A 25192-nucleotide genomic window follows, 5' to 3' on the forward strand; every position below is an offset into this window, starting at 1 on the left:
CTGTTGACTGTCTATCCCTGTGTCTGCTCTCCAGATAACGTGATCAATGGGCAGGACTATGAAGTGATGATGCAGATTGACTGTCAGGTGATGGACACCAGGATCCTCCACATCAAGAGCTCCTCTGTTCCTCCTTACCTCCGAGATCATCAGAGGAACCAAACCAACACCTTCTTTGGTCCCCCTCCCACAGCCACAGAGACGACCCATGTGGTCAGCACCATTCCTGAGTCGTTACAGTAGTACCCCAGCTGCACTGGGAAGAAAGCAGAGGAGTGAAGAGCCGGTGAGGAGTGCTGCTCTCTGCCCCATGGCAAGGGGAGAACTGCCTTGTGCTGCGACTCAGGGAAAGAAAACAAGAACAAGAAGCTGCTCTGATCTTCACCGTCTGCCCACTGTGTGGACCATGCTAGCAAGAGAGCAGTCCTCTCGGCGGTGCAGCCGTGTCGCGGTGTCGCCTGGTGTTGGTTATTCTGTTGAGTTTTCCGCACTGCTTTTCCTACTGGATATCTTTGTTCTTAGTCTTCCTTCAGATGCCACCCACCTCCTCTTTTGTCCACTGCACTTCCTTGCACAGTAAAGCGATTTTCATTTAAAGCTTTAGAACACATGCTCATGTGGTTTCCACCAATTGGCTTTCTCTCTCCTTCAACTCAAATTCATTCTGAATATTACACTTGAGAAAACACATTTCAAAAAGCTAAACAGCCAAAAACATCCCACAAAGAGTCAAAACAGTTTGGAATTTTGGGTAAAAGGATTGTCCCCGGTTGGTAAAGTTTATTTTTACTTGTGATTTGTGGTTCAGCCCTGAACAAATAACTGTTGTGGGGTCAGAGAGTGAGCCGCACACTAGAAGAAGGCGAGAGGCAGCCAGTTGTGGAGTACAGGAAAGGCGGTGAGTCCGTGTGCACTTGTATTTAAACACTGGGAGCTGAGACGGGCAGTGTAAGTTTAGAGCCACAGCTCCCTTTTCTCTGGGAGTGCTACCATCAGCACAGACTCTAAGGACCTCAGGGCAAATGCTTCCCTTTCATTGTGAATCCTCAGCCTAGGACACACTCCTATGAAACCAAACTCGGCAAAGGACCTTGGAGGTGACTTCAGATTTAAACAAGACTAGAGAGTTTTCCCTGAAAAACTGACTATGCACACAGCAAGCATGGATTCCCACTGAGAGGCTGTGCCATATTGTGGCAAAATTTGCAAAGAAGGAAGGAAAGAAGAAAAAAAAGCTATAGCTAGGCATATGCCTTTAATGTTAGCACCACTTAGGAGGCAGGGCAGCCTCTAAGTTTAAGGTTGGCCTGGTCTACATATTGAGTTCCAGGACAGCCAAAGCTAAATAGAGAGACCATCTCAAAACAATAAAATAAAATGAAAATCAAAAGTTATGTTCATATACATTTCATTGTATTTTGCCTGTTCCCTTACCATAGCAAGCAGCTTTCCTATTGTGCTGTACATTGTACCCTGGTAAATTCACAGAAACGGTGCCAGGACTCCCACTCTTCCTATGCACTGCCGTCCTTCTGAAGTGAGAACTCCTTCAGAGCTTTTGATAGAATTTTCACAGTTGGCTTTCAAGTCTCTGTCAGGTGTTTCCTTTCCAGTCCACACAACCCTCAAAGGTTGTATGCAGTCTGCTTGTTTTCTGCCTGTGACCCCATGGTGCCTAGCCCCTCACCAACAACCATTTTCTGGACATTGTTGCTGTCCTCCAAGCTAATGAGATGATCTTGGGGCAGGGCCACTCTTGCTGTTTTACCTGGGAATCTGGAGTTCCAGTAGTGCAGCTGCCTCCTTTTTCTACAGTGCAAACTGTTGGAATTCAGTGCCGCAGTTCATCCTGATGGGCTCTTTGGTGAATTGCAGACGGACCTGTTTTCCCTGGGAACTGGTCTTCTAATGGGTACCAAGGAATAGATAGCAAATACATGAAGTACTTTCAGGGGTAGCCATTTGTGAGGGAGGTGGGATACCCTGTGGCCTTGTTCCTCCCTGCCTGTGAAGGAGCCCAAAGAGAGGGTGTGGTCATGGCTGTAGGCAGTGGCAGCATCGTCATTCCCCCTACTGACCTGCTGGAAGACACCAGTAATATCTGAAGTGATTCCAGTGGTACCTCTCCCTCCCGCTGTAGCACACAAGAAGAAGCCATCTGGGGCCCCCTTGCCTTTTGCATCTCTGCTCTGTTGTGTTCATTCTACCAGTTCCTCAGACCAAAGGCCTTTAGTGTCACACTTACTAAAGCTGATGCCTCTCCGACAAGTGACATTGGGGATGATGGTTGGGAGGAAGGCCAGCCAAAGAGCAGGCAGGCATACAGCACAGGAACTGGGAAGGGCTGTCCAAAAGTACTCTGGAGCCTTGGAGCCTTGCCATCTCTGCCCTCACTAGCCCTCCAGGGCTTGTCCTTCCCATCGCTAAGTCCATCCTGAGGGATGAGAAATGCGGTCCTCCTCAGGGTAGTTTCAGGAAACAAGGGAAAGGCACTTGGCAGATACGCAGACACATCCTGCTGTTTAATTTGCTGAAAGAGCTACCGCTGTGGATGCAGCAGTTTTTATCTTAACGTTTGCGTGCTAGCTCGGGGCCCATTGGAAAGGAAAGCTGCTGTACTGGAACCAACTGAGCAGACATTCAGGTTTTATTTTTTATTTTGATGAGATTGCCTTTGGCGGTTTATAGCCTGGAAATATAGGAGCTATATGTGTACATAATATATATATTTTTAACTTATTAAGTTTTGAAATGTGATTTTGCAAGATTATGAAAAATTAAATAAATTTGAGCTAGAGAGCTGGCTCAGTGGTTAACAGCACTTACTGCTCTTCCAGAAGACCCAGGTTCAGTTCACAGGTCACAGCCATCTGTAACTCCAGTTCCAGGGGATCCTATGCCTTTTCCTGACTTCTGCAGGCACCAGTCACACACATGGTGCACACACATGTGCAGGCAAAACACTGATATACATAAAAATAAGTAAATCTGCTTCTTAAATTAGTTCCATTCCCAGGAAGTCATCCACCTGTTACTAGATGGTTCTGTGCTCTGGACTGTTGGTACTGAGATGCTGGGAAGTGAGGACGGAGGCTGACAGGGGGTCCTTCATGTGTTTCCAAGTCCCCAGTTTTGAAATTCAGTGGAAGTAAGTGGATGTTTCCTCCTGTTAACTGCTTCTCTCTGGGGTTAGCTCAGAGAACAGCTCCCTTAGAATGGAACGTAAGCCTGCTTTCAGTTAAGAGGCGACGAGAAAGGAGCGTGGGGACAGATGTTGTTCTTGCCACGCGTGGAGTACAGCATCTTCGCCTTAGACCACTGGCCAGAGTCCCATTGTTATAGGTTCATGGCAGCCTTCTAATTTCTTCCTTATGAAGTTGCAGCACAAAGTTGGCCCCTTTTCGTCTTTCTTGTTAGCACTGGACTGGCGAGATGGCTCAGTTGTTGAGAGTCCTTGCTGCTTTTCCAGAGGACCCAAGTTCTATTCCCAACACCCACAGCACAACTCCTGCTCACAACTGCCTGTAATGCCAGCTCCAGAGGATCCAATGCCCTCTTCTGGCCTCCATAGGCATCTGCACATACATGGTACTCACTCACACAAACACATGCACATAAATAAAAACAGTAATAATAAAGAAGCAGACAAGGACGTACTTGAAAGTGACAACATCATGCAATTCTTTCCTAAGATTTCCCAAAAAGCTGTTACTTAAAAACAGAGAAGGAACTGGGATTCAAACTGACTTTTCTCTCATCTTTAGAGAGACACTGTCCTGTCAGTCTTGCTGGCCCAAATCTCTGTCCTGGACAAATATTCCCCAATAGTCACCTTAGCGGTACGCTCTTGGACATGGCTGCCATGACTAGAACATTTGACAAGGGAGAACTCCCACAGTTTCAGTCTTGTCATTTGACTCTGAAATCTGACAGAAATGTACTACAGGGATGGCCCGGGGACTGTGTGTGACCTCCTTCCCCACTGAAAGCTTCCAGTCCAGCTTCTGCTTCAGTGGCCTATGAGACGCAGTCTCTTGAACTCCTTTGGCCTAGAGAGCCAGGGTCTGATCCTATGCCCTCCCCTTTCGTCTGAACTCACGGAGGTGCCCACCTGTGGAGGCATTCTTCCCACCTCAGCTGGAGGGGCTGGCTGCTTCCTTCAGCAGGTACACAGATAGACCTGCATGTCCAAGTGAGACACTCATACGGTAGCTCCATCACAGGAATCCACCCCCAAGCACGCTGCATCTCACCACAATTGATAGACGCTTATTGCCATCTACAGACCCCATTTTCTCTACCCACATGTTCTTTTCATCAGTTGTAGGCCATTTTAACTTAGGTAAGTAATGATTTTTTTCCTGCTAATATGAATATACTGTGTCATAATTCTAACAGAAAAAAAAGTAGAGCACAGAAGAAACATAATGGAATGAAGACATTGTTATTTCCACCCTCATAGCACTTGGAGGAGACATTCCTCCCCAGCCCCCACTAAGGGAATCACGGGTGATTTTTAAATAACTTCTGGACTACCTATGTGATATCACCAGAGTCCAAAAGGAACTATGCACATAGAAGAAATACCGTTTTCTCCTGCCTAAGAAAATTCTATTAGTATTCTATTAGCTTATATTTTTAATAACTAAGCTTAAAACATAGTTTATTTTGGATATTACTAGAACCTTCAGCAATATCTGTCAGGTACACATAGATCTATGAAAAAAGGAATGATAAGCCTGTGTGGTTAGGACATTTACTGAGTTATGTCCTGGCTAGCCAGTGTTACAGAATGACCCTGTGTTCCACTAACCTTAAGCATTGCAGACTTAGTGCATGAAAAGACTTAACTTATATTGGGTTTAAGAACTAAAGAATAAATAAGTTACTTGTCAAGGTCAACAAATACCACACTGGTGTGTTTTTTGTCCTCAGTTAACTGACTATAGTTAAGTAAACCAGGAAGTGTGGCATTTTCCCCAGTATGCGAATCCCAGACTGAACTAGTAGATTGACTTCATGGCAAGTGTGTACCGATTGACCTGTTGTAATTATCACTCTGGTTTCTGAGTAGTTGCCAGGATTCAGGAGATGTTGAAAGCTACGAAACACTACTAGTCTTTGAGATTCTAGATTTTTTTCCCCCTCCTCATGGTAATAAGACGCAGCTAAAGCCAGTAGAACTATATCCATGATCATTTAGGGATGTTGGGAGATGGGTATGTAGCTCAGATGTGCTTGTTTAGAACGCCTGAAGCCATGACTTCCTTCACCAGTACCAGGCATGGTGGAGTATGCTTGGAGTCCTAGCCCTTGGGAGGTGGAGGTGGGAAGATCAGGAGTTTAGGTCATCCTGGGCTATGTGAGAGCCTGTCTCACCATGTGTTTAAGGAATTGGGGAAGATATATTGTTCTCTTCTTTAATAATTATGTCCGTTTACAATAAACAATGGCAGCAGACTATTTCATACTCTCCAATAAGTCTTTATAATGCAATACCTGTTCTTTCTCTAAGATCCAAATAAAGAGTTTTAAAACTTGGTTTGTCTGTCTGTAGAAAGACAAAACAAATGAATTTCAATGTTAGTAGTTAGTAATGGGAAGGGAAGCCTAAAGACGTTTTGTGGTTTGTGTGTGTTGAAATGAAACACCAAGCTTCTTTCTACTGTTTTCCCAGGATAGGCCAAGAAACTTTTCCTTTATTGTTGTGTCCAGACAACTACAATCACATCAAGGATTAGAATCATCTAAAATCTGTACCTTAACATCCGCATCATCAGGGTTACCTAACTACAGATCCAGTCTCTACCAAAAGCCCTTCCCCAGCTTGGGATGTCAGTGCCACGGCGAATGACGCTAGTCTCTGTGACTGACAGCGGTTTAACGCGAGCATTGACTTCAGACTCTATGTGGGATGTAGATCAAGCCAGTTTTAGAATCTTGAAAGACAGTTGCAAAGGTCACTTGGTTGCACAGTACATGGTTTCTTGAATAGAGGACTCTTCTGTTGTGACCCTGCAATTTCTCTGACTATTCCTTTTCGCATAGAGACTCAGATCCAGTGTTTTGCTTACCACAAAATCTACCACGTTTCATTGCATCGCGTTCATGTGATATGATCAGTACAAACACTAGAAGAGAATCCTTCCTTAGTTCAGTTAGTGATGATAGCTGTTGCCTATTGAAGATGTAACTTTCTGCCAGACATTGTGATAGACGTTATAGTTAAGCTTTAAAACGGTCAGTCAGCCTGGAAAGATGGCTCAGTGGTTAAGAGCACTGTCTCTTTTTCCAGAAGACTGGGGTTCTTTTCCCAGAATCCACATGGCAAATCATAACTATTTCCATTTTCAGTTCCAGGGAATCCAAGGCATATATATACACATACATGCAGAGAAAATATATATATATATATATATATATATATATATATATATATATATACGCCAAAGAATTTTTAAAAGATATCAGCTTAGTCATAGACGTCATTATCCACACACATCACAGACGAAGAAACAGAAGGGATTAACTGGCTCAGGATCTCACGACTAGTACATTTAGTGAAGCTAAGCCTGAGGATTATAAAGTCATAGCCTTCTACATTGCCAGTCGCCCTTGGAGGTCATCCATAAAGGATGACAACAGGTGACAAAGCTGAGAGAAAGAAACCAAGTGATACATGCTCAGAGTGCTGAGGCTTGTTCCCAAAAGGAGAACATCACTCAAAGGCAAGGGTCCAGTGGTGCTGAGGAGGTTGCTGTGGGTGACTCACTCCCTTAGAAGACACACACTCAATGCTGACTGCGTGGAGAGCAGCTGTTGCTCTGCCTCCCCTGGACATTGGCCTTTGTGGTCTCCATCTGTATGAGTTTCACAGTGGGACATGACGTGCGACCCTATTCCCAGGATGAATCCACTGCCTGCTCTTCTGATCACGTTTCCCTGCTTGAAGAGTTCTCCTTGCAGAATTATCTCCTGGTGAGGGTGTTGGACCATGAGACGGTGAGAGATTACCAATCAAGCAATACATTGGTCCAGCACCAAAGGATCTGTCTTACTGTAAGTGCAACAAAGTATAGTAATAAACGGGTCATTTTATAGCATTGACTGCTTACAAGACTTTGGAAACCTGTTCTCTCTTAGAGGAAGAACCCTGTAAGACCAATTTGAAAAAGTCTGTCTCCAGTTGTTTACAGAAATAACCCATAATTCTATAAACAGTGAACTAGGTATCCAGGAAGGACTCAGAGCCTTGGACTCCATCTCTGACTTCCATTTCCAGGTGTCCAGCTTGGCTTCTCAAGTCTCTGTGGCCACTCCACTGTCTAAGCACCAGGAGAGCTGGTGGGGATGCTCGGATGTTTCCTCACAGACAGTGGGATAGAAGACATGGCCCTGGAATGTGAACCTTTAACCACAGACTCTTAAGTGCTGCACCAGGCTTGAACATCTTGCATTGGGCTGTGGGAAACTGCAGAGAGACTAGACAATACTCTTTATACATTGCCTCTTCCCTGGTTCCATGTGGTCACCCTCTGTTCCCACAGAAGAAAAGACAACTTCCAAAAGTTGCTGGTCAGCCTAAAAGAATAAAGAATAAAGTTAGAGAACAAGTTGATCCCAGGAGAGATCTGGGAGTGGGAGGCTCACTGACCAGGGTCTTACCATGGCCGCAGAGTTCACTCCCTCGTTTGACTACTACTCCCAGGATATAACTGGTGTGTTTACCACATTGCCTCTGCTTTCAAGTTGCTGGAATTCCCCTCTGCTAAGCACATTTTTCTCATCAGACCAGCACATTGCCCGGTTGAGTCTGGCAGTCTCTTAGAAGACAAAATCCCACAGCCCCCATACCACCAGCCAGGCCCTTCCCATCAAGCCATCAGTGGGAAGGAACTGGAAATTCATCTTCAACAGCTTAGGCAGGGAGGAGGCTGAAGTATTGAGACCTTTGTTGTAAATGGCTCCGTGGGTCACCATGCCCGTGGGCTCCTCTAGAGGCGCATTGCAGCTATCAGCACACGGGACTAATTCCTGTCCCCAGGAACTATAATCTGGTTCAGACCAGCAGAACAGAAACAACCCAGAAGGAGAATTGAACTCACAGAAATTGGATTTTTTTTCCTTCTCAACACCTCTGAAGTAGGTGTTTGTAAGATACCCATAATTCCTGTAAGGCAGTGATGTTCAGATAGGCAGGAACCCTGTCACTGTCTCAGCCATTGTGTTAGGTCCAGGACTGTTGTGTACAGCGTGCTCTGGACACAGGATTTGGGGCATGCTAAGCTGGTAGTTTGAATCGTGTTGTGTCTTTACAGAGCCAAAACATACATTGTCTTTCCAGAAGAATAGGCCATCGACTGGTATTTGCCACGTGTGTCTACATGCCACCAGGTGCATCTACATGCCACCAGGTGCGTCTACATGCCACCACGTGCGTCTACATGCCACCACGTGCGTCTACATGCCACCACGTGTGTCTACATGCCACCACGTGTGTCTACATGCCACCACGTGTGTCTACATGCCACCACGTGTGTCTACATGCCACCAGGTGTGTCTACATGCCACCACGTGCGTCTACATGCCACCAGGTGTGTCTGCATGCCACCACGTGCGTCTACATGCCACCACATGCTAATGGTCACAGAACACTAACAGTGATTGCAGAGTGCACAGGGTCCTGCAGGGACACAGGACTGGCAGAGAAAGAGCCCAGCCTTCCCTCAACAGATGGGCCGTCCTTCGCTTTTCCTTTCTCTTCTCATTTCCTCCTCCTGCCTTTTCCCTCTGCCTTCTGTCTGGCAGGTTAGAAGCTGCTGTGCAGTTACAGCCCCTGAGAAATTTCTAGAAAGGCAACTCCTAGGATCCCAAGCCAAACCTACTGAGTCAGACGGTTGGTGGTTTGAATGAAAATAGCCTCCCCACCCCAGACTCATATATTTGAATACTTGGTCCCCAGATGGTGGAACTTTGAGAGAAGCATTAGGAGGAGGAAGTGTGTCACTGGAAGAGGCCTTGTTGGAGGAAGTATGTCACTGTGGTCAGGCTTTAAGGTTACAAAAGCCCATGATGCCATTCTCAGTTCTCTCTGCATCATGGTTGCGTCTCGAGATGTGAGCTCTTAGATATTGCTCCCGTGCCAGGTCTGCCTGCCTGCTGTAACACTCCCCTCCATGAGGGTCATGGACTCTAAACCCTCTGAAACCATAAGCCTCAAATTAAACACCACTGCCTTATCACAGCAATAGAAAAGTAACCAAGACAGACCCTGAGGCTGGCTAGGCCCAGTAATCTGTTTAAGCAGGCCTCTAGAAGGATCCACATAGGCATCTGAGAGCCCTCTATGAAGATACCTGTCCAAGCAGCTGGAGCTAAGGACATCCAGGCTCTGCCACTGGTACCCCAACTGCAGCTTCCATCTTCTGTGACTGCCACTTTGAAAGTTGACAGAGGTCGTTGTGAACATTCTGTTTCCCATCCGTTGTTGGATCACATGGCCTCCTGCTGCCCCTGATGGCTGTATTCCCAGCTGAAATGACTGACAGGAGCCGGGATGAGATCCTTCACCAGGCTCAGCCAAGTTAGCAAGCATCCAGGGTTCAGGGGCTGCATCCCGAAAGGGGACACCCTGATTCCTGGCTCTCCTCCAGATCCACGACTCCCGGAAATAGGGCTTCTGAGGCACCTTGCTCGAAATCACACCCTCTGCTGAGGAAGAAGAATGCCTCTTGGACTGATGATCAGCCCTCCCAGAGACACAGGCTGGGAGAGCTCAGGTGTACCTGGAAGGGGTCCTGCGCCCTCCTCTCTCTCTTCACATCCCCCAAGCTCTGTAGAGTCTATCCAGTCTGCTACAGGCTCTACTCCCTTCAGCACGGTTCTCTACATATCAGCAGTTGCCCCAATCTTTGCTTTTGGTTGGAATCATGGAGAGTCTGTTGGAGGCTGGCTCCCACACCCAGACATTCTTACCTAACTGCCGTAAGGTGTGAGTATAGGAATGTTACATTTCCCTAGGTGATTCTAATATAGATGGAGAAGAGGCTGGGAAGCAATGAGCTCTGTCTTTTGAGACATGCATCTGTTGTTTCTGAAGCAACACATTGCAAGACACTGAGGGGAGAGCAGCGTTGCAGGCACACACAGAGAAAGCTGTGTTTAAATAATCAGAGTCAAGAATGAGCAAATTCTCGTAAAGAAAGGAGAGAGTAAGTGGGGCGGCTGGCTATTGGATTCTCTTGTGGAGATGACGTCAGACATTCCTCGGTGATGTTAGAATGGGAAACATGAAAATAACCATGGCCGCAAATGGAACTTTCGGTGAAATGGCAGGTTCTTGGAAGGAGAGGAAACAGGACCAGGAGGAGGAGGAAAGAAAGAAGGCAGAAAGAAGGCAGAGTGGGGCAGGGAGGCCCAGGAGAGAGAGAGAGAGAGAGAGAGAGAGAGAGAAGGAAAAAGTGAGATTCTGCCCCCAGGTCTCTGGAAATGGTCCACACAGACAGAAAGAGAGCAGGAGGCTTGGGTTGGTGTGAGGGGCAGGTGAAAGAGGGCAGCCGCTGACCCAGAAGGAGCCTGAAGCAACAGGACAGATAAACTAAGAGAAAGTAGAGCGATCCACTTCTTTTGTTGGGTCACATGGCCTCCTGCTGTCTCAGGTGGCTGCTTTCCCAACTGAAGTGACAGGAGTCAGGACCAGGTCCTTCACCCGGTGCACAGGCACAGCCAAGTCAGCAAGCATCCAGGGCTTGGGGTCTGAGTCCCGGAAGGAGACACCCTGACGACCTGCTCTCCTCCAGATGCGGCTCCTGAGACGTCCTGCTTGAAATCGCACTCAGAAAGAAGCATCAAGCATGGTAGGTGACCAAACCCCCAAGCCTTGGACTCCTGGGAGTTGGAAGGCTTCCTGGGGTTTGGAGGCTTAGCATGTGGCTTCTGGTCAGATTGGTTCTCCAGAGAAAAAGAGTCAGCAATGCCTTCCCTCCCTTCCCTCCTCCTCCTGCCCCTGGGAGAGGACTCCATGCCTTGAGTTGGGAAGCCAAACCCTCCCTCTTGGAACTCTCTTGGGGAGAGAGTAGCCTAGGAATGGCACCTAAGGGTCAGACAGGCCAGCTTCAACCTCGGCTCCCATGTATGTTTATTGAGGTGCAGAAAAACAGCTCAAACCCAAGCTTGGCACCGGTCTGGTTCTTCTATTACAGCCTAGTGACTTCTCTTGGGAGACCCATACAAAAATTGAGTCAGAGGGAAAAAAAAAAAAAGAAAAGACTTAAAACCAAGGAAAGTTATGCGAACTTGTAAGTTCTTGGAGCAGAGATTTTACAATGACTGTGTGCAGCATCAAGAGACTTTCTGATCAGGGGATGTGCGTGTAACCCGCCTGCTGTGACAAGCCTCTACAAAACAGAAAGGCTGTCACATGGGAGTTGGAAGAAGGCTCTGACTTCCAATGTGCCTCTGCACAGGCAGGGGGGTCGGGTCCCACCTTCACCAGCGAGACTAGCTGGCACGAGGCAAGATACAGGCATGACACAGACGTCCCACCCGGTTCTGCCCCCACCATTTGAAGTTGTTTCCCTGGGAGGCTCAGGAGAGACACTCAGGGAAGCACATGGCCTTCTTGGGAGCCCAGCATCAAATGTTTCGAGTATCTGCCAGCCAGTGTCACTCCTCTTGGGCATGGTCCCTCAGCGCTGTTGTTCAGGCTGCACCCACTGCTGGCCTGGCCTGGGAGCTGTGTTGGGATGCTCTTGAGATTCACGTTACAAGTCTTTGATGCTTGTTGCCAGGAGCTGCCTCGGGGGCTCCTGTATTCCAGTCAGCAGTTCCCTATGGGAGAGAGGTTCAGTACCTGTCAGGCCTCCCAGCTTTCTCTGCAGCCTCCTATCCATCTTGACCACTGGTTGGGTGTCACAGACACAAAGGTAGACTGCCTTCCTCAGAGGTCAAAAGGCAGCAAGGCCCAGGAGCCAGAAGCAGTCACTTGCTCTAAGAATTTAAGAGAGAAGAAAGGAATAGGGGCCATGGCCCCTCCGAGTCAAGACTGTGTCTCCCGCAGAGCCACAGAGGGTGGGATGGTCTGTCCTGCAGGAATGCTGTGACCAAAAGGGCATCCCTGTGAAGGTCCTTTCTGTTCTGAAAGTGCATCATGGAAGAAAGCAGCCCCTCCACAACAGAAGCGGCCATTGTGAGGTGGAGGGGTCAGCATGGCGCTAGGGTGTGTGGAGGCAGAGAAGAATTCCTCAGTCAGTAGTGAGGGCTAGAAGGGTGGAATAAGCCTGAAGGGTATCAGGGGCTATTGAGAGGGCGGAGCGACTCAAAGGGTAATGGTGTGGCCATCAGCCCGAGGATCTGAGTTCAGTGAATCCAGTCCCTGGGATCCTTATGGGGGAAGGAGAGAAGGGACACCCACAAGTTGTCCTCTGACCACCACATGTGTGTATTATAGCGCACACATAGTATAGTACATGTGCCCACAAATACATGAATAAGTTTTTTTAGTTTTAATGTAAAGGTCCTATTGTCTGACCAGAATCAGAGCTTTCTGGTAACCACCAGCACATTCATCCACTAGAGTCCTTGCTGAGCTCTGACAGGGACAAGAAACGTTTTCCAAAAACAACCAGGCTAAGGAGTAATTGAGAACGAGAGGCCTTGAGGTGTCCTGATACAGCATGTGTTAAGACAGCTGAACAAGTTTGGGAGCGGGGACGGTCACAGGGGAAGACAGGAGTCTTCCTGTGGAAGGGTGGTTCGGATGTGGCCTCGAGGAAAGGTGAAAAATTCAGTCCATGTTGACTGGAAAGGACAGATGAGCAAAGGCAAGCGAGCTCCTTCAGGGGCCAGGGGAACCTCAAGGGCAAAGGCCTGTAGTGCCCAGGGAAGAGTCAAAATGGCCAATAGATAAGGCCTTACATCCAGTCTGTCGTCTCAGTGCCAAAACTGGTCTTGAACAATCTTAAAGGGTTCAGGTGACTCCTTGAGCCTAGATCTGTTTCCAGAGTTATGCTCAAGGGTCCTAGGGGGTGCTGCATAGGCATCTGCTTGGGAAAGTCCTTTCAAAGGCTCAGAGCACGGCTGTGGTAGCTATTCTTGGTTATCAACTTGACTGCATCTGAAATTAACTACACCACATTGCTGGGCACACATGTGAGGGATATTTTTTTATTAATTAAATCATTTGAAGAGGAAAGGCCCATCTCTAATCCAGATCTTTGGAGGTGGGAAGATCCACCTTTAATCTGGGCCACACCTTCTGCTGGCAGCCTCTCTCTCTCTCTCTCTCTCTCTCTCTCTCTCTCTCTCTCTCTCTCCAGCTTGCTCTTATTCTCTCATTCCTAACAATAGGAGTCCATTACTTCACTGGCATTAGAGCCTACTTCTTCGGGATTTCAGTGTATACTGGAGACTAGCTGAGACTCCGAGCCTTGTGAACTGAACAACTATTGGATTCCTGGCCCTTTCATTGGGAAACAGCCATTGTTGGACTAGCTGAACCACAGCCATCGAATAAACCCCCCATTCCATAAGTTATGTACCTCTAGGGAACCCCAGCACAGACAACTGCTTTTCACCAGGGGTCCAAACACACCTCCTGTCCTCAGAATATTGAGCTCTATGGCCCTGGGGTACAGGAATCCTTATCCATCTGGGCCCAAGAAGGCTTTGAGGGTTCTTTCTGTGACTTTTAAGCTAAAGGAAAAGGCCAGAACTAACAACTCAATAGAATAATATTTACTGAGCTCTTCTGTGATCCCAAAGGATTTCTCCTAGCCATGGCTAACTAGACAAGGGGTGGGCATGGTCAGTCCATGTACTGGTCCAGGTGTTGGACCAATCAGGGGGTTTGAGCTAGAGCAGAAACATAGCTGTGGGCACTCACGCAAAGAGAACTGGAAGAGGCTCCTTGTTCTGCTGTATGGGACCACGTGCAAGAGCAGTGGGCAGGGATGCCAGTGAGAGCCCTCAGGGCTGCCTGCTGTAGGTTTCTGACTGCTGCCTTCTGTTTGAGCAGGGCAGAGTGGGTGGGGAACTGCCCTCTGCAACCAGAATCCATGTGAAGTGTACCCCGCCCCCAGGTCTCTCCAGGCTCACAGGCGGAATGCCAGCTTATCAGAGGGTCAGAGGGTGGAGCTGGGGTTCTCCGAAGGGCAGCAGGCAAACCTAGTGTCTTTCTCTACAACCTCAGCCTTTCTTCAGTCAAGAGCTGGTTGCCATAGGACTCTGGGAAATTCACCAGAGTTCTCCAGCCCATTCTTGGCTCTCATGGCTGTTGGCCGCTCTCTAACTCCCCTAGGCACCGCCAGATTTTCCTTGGTGCTCCCAGGCCAGACCATCTCCTCCAGAAAGAGAGCTCAGCTGAGGTTACTTTCCAAGTAACTTGGAAAGTAACCCCGGAGTGGAGCCCTGCCCCACATTGCCTTAGCCAACTAGCCTTTGTTCTTGGGTTCTTTCCCACTCACTCTCGTTGTCCTGGCCATGTCACAGTCGGTCACACTGTGGTCCCCACACAGGAGTACTATGCAGCAAAGTTTGCTGTAGCTTGTTTACATTCGGTGACTCTGGGAAAGCACCAAAAACTGAGCACCATATGCACACTGTGCCACGACAGCTTTGTAACCATTGGTTTCCAGCCTTCCAATGGGAAAACCCTCAGTAGAGTCAAGCTTCATCCTACAGCATCACACATTCCTGCAGAGCCATGGATAATCTGCTCATTTATGCTCGGACTTACTCCAGAAACAGATGCAAACGTATGCACACGCAAATGTACGCAAGCATACACATGCACACACATCCTCCAACACCGCAATCTAGAAAGAAAAGTAACATTGAAAACATAAAATAGAGAGGCAAGGTCAGTGTGGATACCATAAAAATCCCACATGTTTCCGACGGGGCTTCAGTTTTCCAGAAGCTAATATGGAAAGAGAACTCTGTATGACATGAACTTTGGAAAATTGAGGCGGACTTTGAATGTATTAGTGGAGGTTGCTATTAAATATAATGTTTATAGTGGACATCTGGTTTTGTTTTGTTTTGTTTTGTTTTCTGTTCAGCAGCCCTTCCTAGAGGAGCTGCTCTTTCCTAACTTGTGTGATGAAGGTGGGGCTGTCAGTCAGAACCCACCCTTGGTATGAGGCAGGGCTGGCATTCAAACCCATAATCAGACACCCTCGTGGAAATCTGAATTTTCGATAGTCCTGGGGAGCTGTAGGTATCTGAATCAGAGTCTCCTGTGAAGGCACCATCTTCAGGAGACAAGTCACAGAGTTCTGCTGTCCAGAGTTGCCCCGTTCCATCTTTCCCATGATCTGATTTTCCACGTTTGCCTCCGAGACTATGAACTTCTCAGGGTTTTTCCAATAAATTCCTTTTGGCTTAAGAAAGCAAGAAACTATTTTTGTGGCTTGTAACCAAGGACTTCTAAAGACACGAGGCTAATAAAAGTCTGTGTAGACTATGAGAATGCCCTCAAAAAGCAAAGGATTGATTCTGTGCTGGCTTCTTAGAAAGTCACAGCCCCCAGACCTTTATGGGTTCCCATTTGCGATTTCACAGGACTTGGGGAGCTGTTATTGAAGCATATAGGGAGGAGGATCCAGTGTTGGGGTACTTATGGGAAGCCGGAGAAAACTGTGGTCAGGAGAGCTAAGTTCATCTCCAAGTTACCCAGGACACAGTCTTCAGAAAATAAAACTGACATCTCCTGCTCTTCTAATACAAATACTGGGCTCTGTGAAAGAAACCCCATGTGGCCTCATTTCCTGTGTGTCTCTTTATTAGTTGGACTCCAGGATATAGTTCTATTTCTCTGGATTTCCTGAAGAGGCAGCTGATCACCCTCAGGCCTTGACAGTGAGGGGTGAATGCTATAGTTACTGGGGTAGAGATTATGGACTCCTATAAGGGATCTCCTTCTCAGTGTATCCAGAGTCTGCCCTCCTTGAGCCTCAGTTTCCCTAATTCTCAACATGGCCGCATTATCATCTGCCTGACCCATGGAACACTGATGAAAAGCCTGAACACTTGCTTCGGGAAGCCCTGTGTCTTTAGTCAGGGTCCACTCAGTGGCATCTCTAATTTGACTTTGCATATTGTGTGGTCTAAATCGTTCGTGTGATAAATCTCTCATGTACAGGCGTTATAAGTTAGACCCGGTGCTGAGAAGAGCCACTTCTCAGTCTGGATGAGAGAATCACCCTCACAGGGACTACCTGGTGCCAAATGTGATGAAAGGCAAGCTCAGTCATTGCTGGGCTCATACTTAGGACGATCTTTTCTGTGCCTGGGGGAATGGACATGACTTCACTTGGATAAGACGTTACAGACAGCTCAAGTGCCAAGGAAGACAGGCCACAGGGGCTGTGAAAGTGTCCTGACTACAGGAAACTGGGGAAGTATCCTAGGATACAAAGATGAGTTTCAACCAAGCCTGTCTCACATTCCAGAGGATGGATCTCCAAGCTTGAGCCAATCCATGACCAGGACTCAGCAGGGAGCGGTCCAGAAACTTTTAAACTCTTGACTGACTTTAAGATCATAATAGCATTCAGCATTGGATCAAGGTTTTAAGAGAATGTTTGAAGGATTCCTTTAGAAATAGCTCTGCTGGGTCCTGCTGTCTTTCTGGGTTGAGTATGCCTCCTCTTTATGCAAGGCTGTGGGAGGGTGGCTTTAAACACACATCTGGGGACACTTAGTGTAAGGAACACAGTGGACCAGCAGCTGACACCCATTCGGGTAACCTAAGATGGGAAGACGGACCAGCGGACTACTTCTCAGCAGTAATTCCTTAGCCGGGAGGAGCCTTCACTCCCAGCCTTTGTCAGGATAAATAATGTGAGAATTTTCTGTGGGCCGGATGTGGTCATGGATGAGGTCATCCTAGGTCCTGTCCAAGTGGACCATTCGGAGGGGCAGAGGAGACAGCCTGGGATTTCCCCGCCTTCAGGAGAGGAGAATGGCCAGCTGTAATAGAGGCCAGTCACATGAAGAGAAAATGGCAGAGCATCCGACTAAATTGTAGGGAACTCTTCTGAGCACTACAGAAATGTTTGGGAGAGTTTCTGAAACGTCTCAGAGACCCAGACTTCAGGAGCCCGACAGGCAGGTCAGGCAATGCTCTCCCACCGTTTCACTTGGCCTCCTCCTTCTATCCTCCCTTCCTCGTTCCATCTCCCCTACCACTTCCCCACCACCCCCGTCTCTCGTGTGGCAATGACCTCCTCCCCAATCCCAAGACTCCTGCCCACAGCAGCCCAAGTGGAGGAGTGGCTGGGGTGGCAAACTAACAATCATGTTCAGTGTTTGGTTTTGCAACTCTTTTCTTTTAAAATTTATTTAAAATTTTATTTTTATTTTCTGGATATGTGTATCACACGCATGCCCGTAGTCTGCAGTACGAAAAGGGACATCAAATCCCCTGGCCCTGAAATTACAAATGGTTGGAAGTCACCATGTGGGGGTTGACAATTGAACCTGGGTGGTTGGGAGAGCAGCCAGTGCTTTTAACAGCCCAGCCATCTCTCAAGCCACTTGATGTTTTGATTATAAAAAACTGGTTTTCCAGCATGGCACGGTGGTGCACAGTGAGAAATCTCAGCACTTGGGAGGTTGAGGAAGGAAGATCACAAGTTCTTGGCCAGCTTGGAGTTCATAGTGAGACCCCTCCATACACACACACATGCACGCACACACATACGCACGCACGCACACACATGCACACGCACACACATGCACACGTACCATATGTTACTCACATGAATCTGTATGTTGCTGTTGTCGTTTGTGTGTCCTAAGAGTTTTCTCCTCTCTCTCTCTCTCTCTCTCTCTCTCTCTCTTTCTTTCTTTCTTTTTCCAAGACAGGGTTTCTCTGCAGCTTTGGAGCCTATCCTGGAACTAGCTCTTGTAGACCAGGTTGGCCTCGAACTCACAGAGATTTTTCTGCTGCCTCTGCCTCCCAAGTGCTGGGATTAAAGGCCTGAGCCACCACCGCCTGGCTGACCTGAGAGTTTTCAAAGACTCACCGAACTCATCTAAACTCTCCTACGGGAGCAATAAATAAATAAATAAATAAATAAATAAATAAATAAATAAAGTCACCAAATAAATCATGGAATATCGATCAGAATAAATAGTGGCCTGGTGACCATCCACACAATCAAAGCCAGGTCTATCTGTCAGCAGCAAATCTGGGAGGGCCCACAAGAGACAGGTGGACCTGAGAGGGTGTGTCTGCAGATAGCATCCCAGCATGGTGTGTGAGCAAGGGGAGAATGGAAATTAACTAACTGAATTTTTTTTTCCGAGCCAGGGGTTCTCTGTGGTTTTGGAACCTGTCCTGGAACTAGCTCTTGTAGACCAGGCTGGCCTCAAACCATAGAGAGCTACCTGCCTCTTCCTTCCAAGTGCTGGGATAAAAGATGTGCGCCACCACCCCCTGGTGCTAACTGAATCTTTAGACTTAACTTCATCTTTATTTTTTTAAGTGTTTAGATTTATTTGTCTTTTACGTGTTTGAGTATTTTGCCCCTATGTATATCTATGCACCACAGCGTCATGGATGGTTGTGAGCCACCGTGTGGATGCTGGGAAGTGAACGAGGGTCCTCTGCTCTTAAAGCTGAACCATCTCTGCAGTCCAACCTCATCTTTAAAGGGAAAGTAGAGGTGAGACAACTAAGTTGAGAGGTGGGAGAGAGTGAGCAGAAAGAGGCATTCCCGCAGAAAACAGCAGTCTCTTCAGCCAGGCCATGGCGTGACGGAAGGCAGGGAGGGAGTCTTGACCACGCTGAGCTCAAGGAGATTGCAATCAGTCTTAATTTTGTCAGAGACCGGGATTGGGTAAAGTGTTAACGTTGCGGGAAATTGAGCAAATGGTACGCAGGAAATCTCTACTGATTTTGTAACTTTTCTGGAAATCTAAAATTAGCCCCAAATAAAAAATTAGTAAGAGAAGAAAGACTTAAGCTTCGAGCCCTAAGTTCAATTGTGGGCCAAATTTTCCACACCCCCCCCCCCCCCCGCCGCCAATAGTACAAGAAGTCTCAGACCGCTGGGAAATTAAGTGTGGGCCAGTGGTAATGGTCTAAAGAATCGCCTTAAACTTGTTAAGTGGAAGTCAGTGTAGAAAAGCATCTCTTCCTGTCAGAGATGCGTACAGAATGCTGGTGTAAAATGGTGAGCTGACTTCAGTTTACAGTGTATGCGCAGAAAGGGAAATCAAGGCAAATATAACAAAACACTGATGATTATGATGACTTGGACATACGAATATGGGGATTTCTTATACTTTCTATTTTGTGGTGGCTGGTGTTTGTTATCTTTCTGTGTGCGTCTGTGCATCTGTGTGTGTACGTCTGTGACTGTGTTTGTGTGTATCTGTGCATCTGTGTGTGTATGTCTGTGACTGTGTGTATGTTGGTGTGTATCTGTGCATTTGTGTGTATGTCTGTGACTGTGTGTATGTCTGTGTGTCTGTCTGTCTGTGTGTGTATATCTATGTGTGTGTCTGTGTGTATACCTGTGTGTATGTCTGTGACTATGTGTGTCTATCTGTGTGTGTATATCTGTGTGTCTGTGTGTGTCTGTCTGTGTGTCTGTCTCTGTGTGTATATCTGTGTGTATGTCTGTGTGTGTGTGTGTCTATGTCTCTCTCTCTCTCTCTCTCTCTCTCTGGAGCAGAGATTGATGTCAGGTGTCCTCATCAGTCACTCTCCACCTTGCTGTCTAAGACAAGGTCTCTCACTGAACCCAGAGCCAGGCAGTTCAGCTAGATTGGCTGGCCATTGGGCCCCTGGGATGCCTGTCTCCACTCCCCAGCAGTAGGATAACAAGCAGGCACCACCATGTTCCATGTTTTATGTGGATGTAGGGAACACAAATTCAGGTCCTCCTGCTGTACAGGTACTTTACCTACTGAGCCATCTCCTCAGCACCCTGGTTTCTTCTTTTTGGAATTATTTTCATAATAAAAGCTAAAACTAAGTGCTTATTTATTTCTTCTTCTGCTTGAGCTGTTTTGTTACATCTCCAAACAACCTCTCAGACATCCATGACTGACATTTTTAACAGGAGAAAAATGCGACTCAGAGAATCTCAATGTCTTGTTTCAGGTCATAAGATCACACAGCCAACACACACTGGGGTTAGGATTTGTGTGACAGAGCTACTGTCCTCCTGAGTGCTGCTGAGACTCAAGGAGATAGAAGAGGAAAGAGGACCTTTTGCTTATGTCCCCGGGGACCAGGAGAATATCAAGGAAATTCGAAGGAGGGGCTGGCTTGGGAAGTCAAGATAAGGAATTTATCTTTAGATGGCAATAATAGCCAGTGTTTGTTGCTGCTGTTTTTGAGGGAAGGTCTCATCTATCCCTATCTGGTTTTGAACTAGTTCTGGAGTCGAGGTTGACCTTGAATTCTTGATCGTTCTGCCTTCCCTTCCGTAGAGCTGTGCACTGCCGTATGTAACTCTTGTTTATGTTGTATTGGGGACGGAACCCAGGACTTCATGTGTTCTAGGCGAGCAAGCCTCCCACTGAGCCCCGTTCCCAGCCTGATGGCTAATGTTTTCACACCTGCACTCCACCCTCCTTGAGCATTTCACAATCTACCTTCCTTGCAGACAAAGGCAGGCCCGTGTTTTAGAGACAACTGGACTCAAGAGTGGTTAAGGGGCTTACGCAAGCTCACATAAGGGCCATGCAGGGAGCCAGGACTCAGACACAGGCACCCCACATCCCTCCTCACAAGTTGGGAGCAGACAGGAAGGAGGCATATGCAGTCACCCACGCTGATCCCATGCATTGACCAAGCAGTAGCAGCAGAATGCCACCAACCTCACCGAGTGACCTCAGAATCTCTGGAACCATCTGGGCCACTGGCAGTCTAGACTTAAAGCGAGGAAGCTCCTCCCTTCCCTCTTCCTCGGTCTCTTTTCTGCTCTACTCTTTGGCACCCATCACTATACGGGTTCTCGCACTTTCTCCATTTGAAACCCCTCTCCATCTGAGAAACTTGTACAGATCCCTGGGTACAAGGTCTACAAAAGAACACTACAAATAAAAAATATGGAACTAACTCACAAATTTGTCTTAAAACAACTTTTGCTGTATTTGTTTATAATGTATCATTTAAGGTGGTGAGTGTTAATTGCCCACTTGATAAAATCTAGAATCATCTGAGAAATCGGACTTGGAGCCCGACAAGGGAAAACGTTAAAGGATAGTAAAGCCTGTCCATTGTGGGTGGTGCCAGGAAGCCGGTGGGTCAAGTGGAGGGGCAGACTGGGAAGCCACACAGGAAGACTAGAGCAGCAATGACGGGTGGCCATGGCTAGGAGACTGAGGCCCACAAGGACATATGGGCAGCCGTGGTTCTCCAGAGAGAGTGGGATGGACAGTGGGCCTTATGTGGCGATGTGATGCCATTCTCTCCCCTGCCTTATCACCTCTGCTTCTTCCCACACCATCCCCCACCTTTCTCCAGGTGCCCATGCCTTGGGAGAACTACAATGTGGGCTGCAGGTCCCACATGGGGCTGTCTGAACTAGGGGGCTCTGCCGTTCTTCTTGCCCCTTAGGAACCTTGTTTCTGTAAGAAATGTCCTATCTGGGGGCACATTTGGGATGATACAATGGACAAGATTGGGGGCAGAAGAGGAGACAGCTGTCTGGTGTGTTGGCTGACTGACTAGGGGAAGATTTCTTAAGGAAGGCTGCAGATGGTCACACTCAGCTTTGTAATTTCAACAGTAACTAACTTCAGGCCAGAGGCTAGGTTGCTGGTGCAGTGTGTGTGGGCTCGTGCTCGTGATCAGAGTGATTGGGAGGGTGAGACAGGAGGATTGTGAGTATGAGGTTATCAGATGGCAGAAGGGGGGCAATAGGGAGGGAGAAGAAGAGGGCGGGGAGACAAGAGGAGCGGAAGAGAAAGAACTCACATCACCACTACGCCAAGGACAAGAGAAGGAATGTCTTGCACCTCAACTTGGATTTAGGCCAGTTTGGCAATAGAATACTCTTTCTTTTTCTTCTTCTCTTTTTTTCCAGACAGAAGCTTGGTAACTTGCCTAAACTGGTCTGGAATTCACTCTGCCGCAGCCCACGTAGCATTGAACTTGCGGCCTTCCTGGGATTTCAGGTGTTCGTCACTAGGCTGAAAGAACACTTCCGCTTCTGGTGGAACAGCAGACCTGTCTCCTGCAGAAGCGGGAGGCTGACACCTAGTGAAATGTGTCCCTGTTAAACAAAAATGACCTGGGAAAGGATTTTAAAACTTCTCCTTTATTAAAAAAAAAAAAGACATTTTTTTTTCTCAAGTTTTAAGAACTTCTCTAATACATTAAAAAATTTCCCGCCACTTAGCTCTTCTTTCTTGAGCTCTTCACTCCTGCTCCTGACACAGTCTGGCTCCAAGACCCAGAGGAAGAAACCCTTCACCTTGTGCTCAGGAGTTAGAGGTTCGAGCACGAAGGAAGGTAGGTTACTGGTCAAAAGGAGAAGTTCGTTTGCACAAAAATATAAACTGTAGAGGATGAGACCAGCACATACACGTATGGATTGATCTACAATCCATATAAAAAAATAATACCCAAACTGTCACTTTACATTTGTCATATTATACAAAATAATATAGATTTTAAACCAACACACACCCACCTGCACACTCGCACACACAGACATGCACACAGACACACACAAGGTGCTAGTGGCCCCTCTGCGCTTCTGTTTGTGGGGTCAGGCGTGTCAGTAGGCGAAGATGACGTGGTAGGTGACCTGGTGGCCGTTGTCCCAGGCATAGAGGAGGCGGTCCTTGGGGTTGTAGTCTATCTGGGTGGTGTAGGAATACTCGTTCTCAAACAGCAGCCTGGGAACAATCTGCGTGTTGGTGTGGGTGTCAAAAGCATAGGAGATGTTGGCGTTCCGCTGGTTATAGCTGTCCACGGCATACAGCACCCCACAGATGACAAAGCAGTTGCCATAGAAATTCCTCCTGAGCCCAGTGCGCCAGGTGGTCTCCTTCTGTGTGCTGAGGTCCACGGCGTTGAGTTTGCTCAGGACAATGACCTCCTGGCTGAAGCCTTCATCATCCAGAGCTGGATAAATGAGCCACAGGCCATTCTCATCCACAGCAAAGTCCACATCCGAGTGGCCCTGCCACCGCCAGGGTGTGGCCTCCTCATAGGCCACGTCGTGGAGCATGGCCCAGGCAGCTACATAGCGCTGCTTCAGGTCATACTTGATGATGTTTCGGGTGAAGGCCCGGTTGTAGTAGAAGGCACCGTTGTACACCACGTGACCTGTGCCGATCCAGCTGTACGGAAGCTTGTAGGAATTGCTCCAGCGACCTGTGGTGGCAAGAAGGTGGGAAGCTTCAGGGAAGTGCTGCCTGGGATGGACCAGCTATAGACTGGGGTCTGTATACGTGGGTCTGGGTCTTGGCACTACCGCTCCTCAAGTGCCGAATGGCATATTGCTGACTGTTCTCACCCAGCATCCTCAGCTGTCAAACAGCAACAGCAAATCCCACTCGCCTCTTGCTGAGTGTCCCAAGGGTCCCATGCTCATCTATTGGACTGAGATTTGTAAACTGTTGAGGGCCAAGGGGAAGAGAGGATGTTTTCTATCCTAGCTCAAGGCCTTTCATATCCCAGGAGGTGGGAAGGTGAGGGTCAGAGCCAAGAGGGCAGAGAGAGGGAGAGAGAGCCAAAGAGGCAAGCACCCCTCCAGGAAATGCCCTTTTCCAGTCTACAGAGGATGTTCTGCTTCTTGCGTACCCTCGCTATGCCACAGTGAGAAGAGGGGAAATGTGGCTGGGAGGCACTACCACATCAGAGCTGAGCCACAAACCTTGTTTGAAGTTCTCCAGATTTCGGAACTCCACCAGTGTGTTGCCATAGTAGTAGTTGGTTACATAAATCCTGTCATCCTTGGCTAGGGGGTCCTTCATCCAGGCTCCTTCATTCCGTCCATATGTATTCTGGGTGGTGGGCCCCGTGATTGTGGAGAGGGTGTCCTTGCACCTTCCTAACGGAGAAGAGATGACGGAAGGGTTAAAGTGATCTAAAGATGTCTTCCCTGCTCCTCAGTTCTGCTGCTCCCTCCAGCTGTCCTCTCGGCAGCCTCTATGGTCCGGAGGAACCAGGCGTCTCAGCATCATCCGATGGTACTCCCAGTGTGTAGTCTACGTTCTACTCCCACAAAGCTCCCCACAGTCGTCATGGTGGGCCACTGTGATGCCACCCTGCCTCTCTGTTTTTGTGATCCTAGTCTTTAACAGGCAAAGAAATGAAGTCATTTTTTTTTTTTTGGATAATATACCATCTCCCAGAAAGCCAGTCTGTCCTGTTCTGTTGATCCCTGCTACCACAGTACCAAAAACATACCTCTATTATGGGATATGCCTGTGCCTGTGTGAGTGTATATGTTTTAGTTAGTGGGGACTGAACACAGGGTTTCATGCATGCTAGGCAAGTACTCTACCGCTGGGTGATCACCAGGCCAGGGTGTGCCTCTACATCCACCCCGACAAGAGCATACACACCAAGGGCTGTGGCTTTTACTGCGTTCTCAGAACTCAGAACACCAAGCATCTGGCACACCACAGGCGCCAGCAGATAGTCAGATACTTGGGAACAGAGAGAAGTGTGAAAAGAAAGGACTCTGACAGGCATAGCCAGGAGCCCACATCTGTGCCTAGCAGCCCAGGGAGGCTCTGGCTGGACAGTGGACAATCATGTCTGCAGGGAACTGTTATTAAGTCCATAATCTATATCCTCACCAGCAACAGGCTGTCTGGAATTACTGCTGGGGAGTTGGACGGACAGGGTACCCCACCAGCTTTTGTTGTAGGCTCCCTCTTTTAAATCTCCGGTCTTCCTCAGTGGAGCAGGAATTCCGCAGGACCCCTCCAAGTGGCCTTGGAATGGCCCAGTATCCAGCAAAGGTCCTTACAGGTCACTAGAGCTATTTAGGACTCTAGACTAAATTGAAAATGTGAAATGCTTGATATGTGACATTACTGAATATTAGCTTGAATGATACTAAAGTCACGTGCAACTCCCAGAGCACGCACTTGTCTACCCCGTGTGTGTGGGCTCTGGGGAAAAAGCATAACTGAAGAATCGGATTCCTCATGGCCCCCTAACCATGGGCATCAGCAGATACCATCCTACCTGCCATCAAAACCAGTG

At 47.9% G+C, this 25192-nt stretch overlaps 2 protein-coding genes across 4 annotated transcripts in view; one reads left to right on the plus strand and one right to left on the minus strand.

The window, feature by feature from the left end:
• LOC121455077 (cyclic AMP-dependent transcription factor ATF-6 alpha) overlaps positions 1–5540 on the plus strand; it is a 174269-nt gene extending 168729 nt beyond the window's left edge. For both annotated transcript variants that reach the window (XM_041662612.1, XM_041662613.1), the window contains exon 16: positions 35–5540. In XM_041662612.1, coding sequence (XP_041518546.1) covers positions 35–243 — 209 coding nt within the window. In that variant the 3' untranslated portion in view covers positions 244–5540. The remainder of the gene's footprint in view (positions 1–34) is intronic.
• A 16736-nt stretch (positions 5541–22276) lies between these two features.
• Positions 22277–25192, minus strand: part of LOC121455112 (olfactomedin-like protein 2B) — a 37620-nt gene continuing 34704 nt past the window's right edge. For both annotated transcript variants that reach the window (XM_041662670.1, XM_041662669.1), the window contains exons 7-8: positions 23850–24026; positions 22277–23347 (exon numbers count right to left, since the gene is read on the minus strand). In XM_041662670.1, the coding sequence (XP_041518604.1) occupies positions 22746–23347; positions 23850–24026 (779 nt within the window). In that variant the 3' untranslated portion in view covers positions 22277–22745. The remainder of the gene's footprint in view (positions 23348–23849; positions 24027–25192) is intronic.

Source organism: Microtus oregoni, unplaced genomic scaffold, assembly GCF_018167655.1.
Source record: "Microtus oregoni isolate MIOR12 unplaced genomic scaffold, Mior012 000013F_ref0000133, whole genome shotgun sequence".
NCBI classification, from domain to species: domain Eukaryota; kingdom Metazoa; phylum Chordata; class Mammalia; order Rodentia; family Cricetidae; genus Microtus; species Microtus oregoni.